At 38.9% G+C, this 7,279-nt stretch overlaps 1 protein-coding gene across 1 annotated transcript in view; it reads left to right on the forward strand.

Annotated features, from left to right (window-relative positions):
* The window catches only part of IntS3 (integrator complex subunit 3), a 58,323-nt gene that overhangs the window by 10,005 nt on the left and 41,039 nt on the right, over positions 1–7,279 (forward strand). Inside the window, exons 8-9 of the mRNA XM_014418850.3 lie at positions 4,273–4,465; positions 6,826–6,954. Coding sequence (XP_014274336.1) covers positions 4,273–4,465; positions 6,826–6,954 — 322 coding nt within the window. The remainder of the gene's footprint in view (positions 1–4,272; positions 4,466–6,825; positions 6,955–7,279) is intronic.

A 7,279-nucleotide genomic window follows, 5' to 3' on the forward strand; every position in this document is an offset into this window, starting at 1 on the left:
TGTGTGTGTGTGTTTATATTAAATATGTTGAAAATTCAATTCCGCTACTAATGCTACAAGAATAAATAAGATCGGATAAGCAGGAACCGAGTTATGATCGATGGTGTCCAAAATTAAGGTTTTTTCTTTTTTTTTCTTAAGGAACGCATTCTAGGAATGTCCAATGCAGTGTTTTTTGTAGAAAATTTAATTCCGCAACTATATTACAAGAATGAATAAGATTAGATAAGCAGGGAGGGAGTTATCATCGAAAATGTCCAAAATGGAGGTTTTTTATTTTTTATCTAAGGAACGCATTCTAGGAATGTCCAATACAGTGTTTTTTGTAGAAAATTTAATTCCGCAACTAATACTGCAAGAGATCAGTTGAGCAGGGACAGAGTTATGATCGAAAATGTCCAAAATTAAGGTTTTTATATTTTTATTTTAAGGAACACGTTCTAGGATGCAAATATTTATATATGTACATATATATTACAACTTATAAAAACAAATTTTCATGGGTAAAACTTTTTTTAAGGTTGCTCTAGATAACACTTACCTCTCCTACATGCTAAATATTTAATATAAGTGTTTTTTTTTATTATATATGTGTGTTTTACTAGGGTCGGTGGAAATCTTCAAAAGACGCGGATAGGCCCTTCCCGTGTGTGGGATTTTTACTCACTGAAACCACCGCCATACACCTGTTCATTCCTTTCCACGGGACCACCGCTAGGCATAACTTAGGCATGGAGGGAAATGGCCGAGAGCCGCCTCGCTTTCTTTGCATGGTTTTCACATTTCCATGCTAGTAACGTCTTCTAGCCCTCTCTTCCTCTCTCAACCTCTTGAGGAAGACTGTGGTGAATCTCTTCACTGCGTTCCAATGCTGGTCTGAGAGTAGCATATAACTACCCACGTTTTCTGGTGTGATGCGTCCTCCACACACTCTCTCCAATACACTTCTTTCTGCCACAAAGCGAATGCAAGTAAAAAACACGTGCTCCGTGGTTTCCTCGACAGTCTGACATCCAGGGCATTCTGTGGTGTTGTCCAGTTTGAAGCGGTACTGGTAGGCTCTAAAGCATCCATGTTCGGTCAACAATTGGGTTACGTAAAAATCCACCTCACCATGCTGGCGGCCATACCATGTGCCCACATTGGGTATTAACCTACGAGTCCACTTTCTGGAATCTGCAGCCTCCCAATGTTGCTGCCACTGGTCGATGGTTATTTTCCATTTAAGTTGTAGGCCTACCGAAGACAGCCAACCTCGGATCGTAGGAACAGCCTGGTTTGCGATGAGAGTAACTTCCTCCAAGTGCTTTGCCACTACTACAACTGCAACTTCATCTGCAAATCCCACAACTGTGGCTCCCTACGGCATTGTCAATTTGAAGATTGTGTCGTACATAACGTTCCACAGAAGAGGCCCTAATACCGAGCCCTGTGGGACACCACCAGTCACCTTGTAACTCCTCTGGCCAGTGTCTGAAAAATAAAACAGAACTCTATCTTTGAAGTAGTCTGTGAGAACTCTCATAAGATAGGCTAGGATCGCCATAGTCCACAGGGCATCTATTATACAGGTCCATCTTGTAGTGTTAAAAGCATTCTTAACATCTAGAGTGATGATTGCTGCATAACACTTAGCACCTCTCCTCCACCTTGCTCCTGCAATTGCTGTACGGGCCATCTCTACTACCAATCCAACAGCATCTATCGTGGATCGCTCTTTACAAAATCCGAATTGAGCCCGCGAGAAGCCATTAACTCCCTCTGTGAACTCTTGTAGCCTGAGGGAAAGGATTTTCTCGAATGCCTTACCCATAGTATCCAATAAGCAAATTGGACGATAGGTTGATGGGTCTTCCAGTCTTCCCTTACTCTTGGCTCATGGCAACTAGCCTCTAAGACAATTCAATCCAACAAATTCGCAAATTCTTCTTTTGTGATGCTGCTATAGGCTTAGCAGGTAAAGATGTACACATCGGCGGTTGATCTTCGCCCTTACAAAGCCAGAGTGTGATGTAGTATTCACTTCCTGAATAGCTTCGGAATTACAGCCCCAAATAGTAGCTTTACCACTGACATCGGATACCCACGAGTTGCCATCCAGATTTTTATATTGTTCGCAGACAATAGCGACGTCAATGTGCTGTTCCCATACCGTTTAGTAAAGGAGATCCTGAACAGCTTCGCAATGGTTCAAATTCAACTGGAATATCCTCATCTACGATGTTGGATTCGCGTCATGGTTTTCAATGCTAAATAGAAAGCTGGACACTTTCTACTTCCACTGGGGTGGTCAGCATCTCCACTTTCCGCACATAATGCGCATTGCGGTTTCTGGTCACAGTCAATAGCTTTGTGTCCAGCTTTACCAGAGTTTCAACATAGGGAGGTCCTATCCTTTCCAACACAGTTCCGAGCTATGTGTCCATATTCCCAGCAATGGAAACACTTTATAAATTCTGAGTTTTTCACTCTAAATCTGCACTTCTGCTCCTTCGCCAAGCACACCCTCCATTGAGCTTTTTAGTGCAGCAAGAGATTTCTCTTTCTTCCGGTCCAGTTGGAGTAAGAGGTCACCTTTACTAATCTTCCGGACCTTTGTGATTGAAGTGGCCATCTCCACCATCACAGGATCTTCTGTCACCTTTCTCAGGACATCTGAGTAGGACTGGCTCTCCAGTATTTTTATAATTACTGCATCAGGCCTCGGTGGCTTAGGGCGAGGTTTCTTCCTCGATCTTTTCCACATCTCTTACCATAGCTCCTGTTGTTCTCCATCTTGAGCTGCATTAGATCTCTGTGGGCGATCTACATTATGATGCGCAACTTATGCATTAGGTTTTGCGGTTTTCTTCTTGTTTTTCCGTTTGTCGCCCCAAAGAAGGTGTGGTTACTGTCCCCTCTGACTTAACAGCATTCTTCCTCGGTGGACTGGCCTCCTTCGTTTAGGTGTTGCCATCTGCAGTTTCAATAGGAATGGCAGCTGTTTCCAACTTTTCAAAGTATAGTTGTATTTCCATGCGTAACCTCTTATCTTACCATGGACCTTGTTCTTGGTGAGTATGAAGGAGAGAAGCTGTTTAATTTTGCTCCCTAGATTATGCATAACTTCTGTAGTAGTTAGTCTTGTGGCATTAGCTACAATGGCCAAGTCTCCCATCATTGGAGCACTGCGGTCGTATGATGACGATGCTGGGGAACCCGCTTTCGCATTCCCTAACGGCACCGGTACTGGGGTTCCGTGCCCCTGCACCGTAGCACAATTAACATTATCTTCCATCATTTGTGATTTCTGATTTTCGCATTTTATACCTCCTGCCAGGTTTTGAAACAGCCGCCTCTAACCTGAGGAACAGATGCTGACCAGTACGCCACCTATTCTTGAAACCGTCGGGCCTAGATCTGAATCTAGTTTTGGTCCACCCCGGGTGTTTTATTTCCCCGTTTTCCGCCATATCTGGGGAGGTGCCCTATGGGAGACTAGCTACTCCACAACACAGGTGTTTTTTTTACGAGGGTCGGTGAAAATCTTCAAGTACACAGATAGGCCCGTACCTATCCATCTGTGGGATTTTTACCCACTAAAACCACCGCCCTACACCTGTTTCTCACCCTCCATGGGACCGCCGTTACGGATTACATTATGGGGGTGAGTGGCTGAGTGCCGCCTCCTCGTTTTAGGCTATCTCCTGGTTCGCCTATCTTTCTCCTCATTTCTTAACTTCTGCATCTCCTGTGCAGCAAATCCTTGGCCTGCCATCCAATAATCTTGGTTAAGCAGCATATTATTGACGATATTATCTGCTGTCGGGTCTGATCCGCAAACGCACTGGAGCTCTTTTCTTTCTTCATGAAAGCGGTGACAGAAGAAGAAAACATGTTCTGTACTCTCTTCCATTCCTAGGCACAATGGACATTCTCCAGTCTCATCGAGCTTAAACTTATACTGGTAGGCTTGGAAGCAACCATGCCCTGTGATAAACTGGGTGATATAATAGTTTCCCCATTGTTCCTATTCACCCAGGCCTTGATGTTGGGCCTGTGCGTCCACCTTCCACTGAATGCCATATTTCAGCGACGTTGCCATTTTCTTAGAGTCTCTTTTCTTAATACGTCTCTGGGAATATAGTCAATACTATTATTAGAGCGGCTCCTCTCATCAGTGATCAGCTCAATTGGTGGCATCCTGGCCACCACGCAAGCCACTTCGTATGAGAGGGTGTGTGTGTGTGTGTGCATAAAACTTTTTAATAACAATATTTATTTTTTTTTTAGATAATCCCTAACTTTTATCCGCCTATGTCTGATCGAGTCAAGAATGGTATCTACACATCATTAAGGCAAATTCTGGAAAAAAGGGTGCTTCCAGCTCTCTATCCCTTGTTCGATAGCCCCAAGTTGGACCGGGAACTTAAGATGATGATTAATGATACCTTTCCGGATTTCTGCTTTCCTCCGCCTGTTGAAGGTTAGTAGCACAAAATATAATTCATCACATGATGCTAGAATTATATTATGTGGTAGTCATGGTCTCAGGAAGTATATTAATAATCATCATATCTTATCATACTCCACTGAGAATTCGCTATCATTCTTATGGATGTTAAAAGATTGTTTCATCAGCCATTGAATTGTATATATGAAGTATTCACAATAATTAAAATCAGTTTCACAATTAATATTCAGCTATCAGCTGTAAGCTTTTATTAACTCTGAATTGTGCACGCTGAGGCCTCATAGATAGGCCGTACATGAAAGGATGTTTTATAGTCTGAATAATTTGAGGCATGAAAATCTGAAATCTGCTGAGCTGTTGGTTCAAAAAAACATTTCTTATTCAGAAACAGACAGAAACATGCTATTTAGTCGAATAATTTGAGCTATCAAAATAAAATTCAGCTGAACCATTCATGCTATTTAGTCGAATAATTTGAGCTATCAAAATAAAATTCAGCTGAACCATTCATGCTATTTAGTCGAATAATTTGAGCTATCAAAATAAAATTCAGCTGAACCATTCATGCTATTTAGTCGAATAATTTGAGCTATCAAAAATAAAATTCAGCTAAACCTATAAGTATCTTATGGTGCTGTAGAAGCTATGGGAAACACAGTGCCTGACTTATGTTCCATAGGAATGTACTAGAGTATTGATGTATGCTTCAAAATCTCTAAAACCCAATTTTTAGCATCTTTATTCACCGATTTATCTCTTTCAGAGCTTTGGAACATCTCTTTTTTTTTTTTTTATCCCTCATTCCTCAAAGTCCATTGGTTCTGAGAGCTGGTAAAAGGATTGGTATTCTTAAAGTCTTATAGGAAGTTTAATAAGCGGATCATGGTGGTTCTAATTAATTAGGGTTTTAAGATTATGACGCAAACATCAATACAGAATTTCTATTGAAAATTTTTAGCCTCCCTAGTCCATTCATGTTCTGCCGAACTATGAGGTCTCAGCAGGTATTGTAACCTAAATTGTTCGGGGTTAATATGAGTTTATAGATAGCTAAATCTTAACAGTTAAACTGAAGTGATATTTTCCAGTAGGCCAACGTAATTATTTGTTTACTTGAGCTGTGACTCAAAGATAGCCATTATAAAGTATACACTTTACCCATTGTGTGTTTTATAAATATACTTTCTTCATAATATAATTATGTTTATTCAAATGAGCATAATATCGCTTATAGTTGGAATGAATTAAAGGAAAGAAAGAAACATTGCCAATATGAGAACTCATAGGGATAAACTAGTATTGTTTAAAATGTGCTATAAAAATATTTAATATATTTTTAAAGAGAAAAAAAAATTGAAAACGTGAGCAGAAGAAGATAGGAGTAATTGTCAAATGAAAGTTATTTTTTAATGTTACGCGCTAAGTTGGGCCAGCCCTGAGGTATTCATATTTTTGCATTAGTAAAAAAAAATATGTTTTGTTAAATGATTAAATATTTTTATTTTACATCTTAAACAAATACCAGACAACATTGATTTACCATCAGATCATAAATATTTGGACAAAGTAGAGAGAGATATTATTATATTATTTATTAAACTATTGACTAAACTCAATAATTGTAATACTTGTAAGTATAATATCATCTATAAGTTTAGTATCACTAGTTTTCGTATTCCGTATTTGGCCAAATATAGGTTGAGGTTTTATTCCAAAATTGTCTTTGGCCTAGGAAAATTTGAGATCAGTTAAACTCAGAGCTTTCAGATCTCTTCAAAGCTTGTTTTCATTTCAACTTTTCTTATGGGAAACTAAATTCTATTCATATTAATAATAAATGAAGACGAATCGTCTGGAGAGGAAATGCATTAGAAAAGTGTTTTCAAAATGGGGTTAGAGATAGCATTTATATTCTAGGAAAATTTTATGTTTAAATTGAGAGTTGAGATATCGCTGTTCTCGAAGTGTGATAACGAAACTAAAATTTTGTGGAATTAAATTTAAATTGTCATAGTGGGCTAAAAAATGCATTTATTAAATCTTTGGGAATCCCATGTACTTAATTTTGCCATGGGAGGGGAAATCTTTGAAATAATCCTTCACCTCCTGCAGAATAATGACACTTTTTTCTGTTGTCATTTATAAATGAAAGTGTGCAGTTGTTTCACCATACTACCGGGGCAGCGATATGGAATCAAAACAGAATAATTGTTATAAATGCTACTTTGAATTAAGAATTGAGATTACCATCATCATATTAAGATTTTTATCATATGATGAAGTTTTTTTTCTTTGTATTACTTAATTTAAGCTCACTTGTTTTCATCTGATATGCGTCTATTAAATTTAGAATTGATTTGTTTACATTATAGGAAGTAGAATAGATGACATGAGATGTGACGATGATGATGGCCCGCCAGAATTAGAGAATCATAACGGTAGCCAACAAGAAGCAGTTTTCAGCGATGAAGAATGCGACTCTCCTCCTCAACCAATAAAAGGTTATCATTCATTTTTATCATGTTATGAAATCGGTATACGGTCAAAACAAACCCGGTACTACAACGGTATATATATAACATTGTTACATTATATGTTATTGGTAATTGTAAACTTATACATAGGCTGGCAGCTCCCATTGATTTGAAGCTGTCATTCGCCAATTTACACCAGGCCCTATTATTATGTATAATTATATATACCGTAGCACAATTAACATTATCTTCCATCATTTGTGATTTCTGATTTTCGCATTTTATACCTCCTGCCAGGTTTTGAAACAGCCGCCTCTAACCTGAGGAACAGATGCTGACCAGTACGCCACCT

This window comes from Halyomorpha halys, unplaced genomic scaffold, assembly GCF_000696795.3.
Source record: "Halyomorpha halys isolate HHAL.00 unplaced genomic scaffold, Hhal_1.1 Scaffold210.1, whole genome shotgun sequence".
Lineage (NCBI taxonomy): Eukaryota > Metazoa > Arthropoda > Insecta > Hemiptera > Pentatomidae > Halyomorpha > Halyomorpha halys.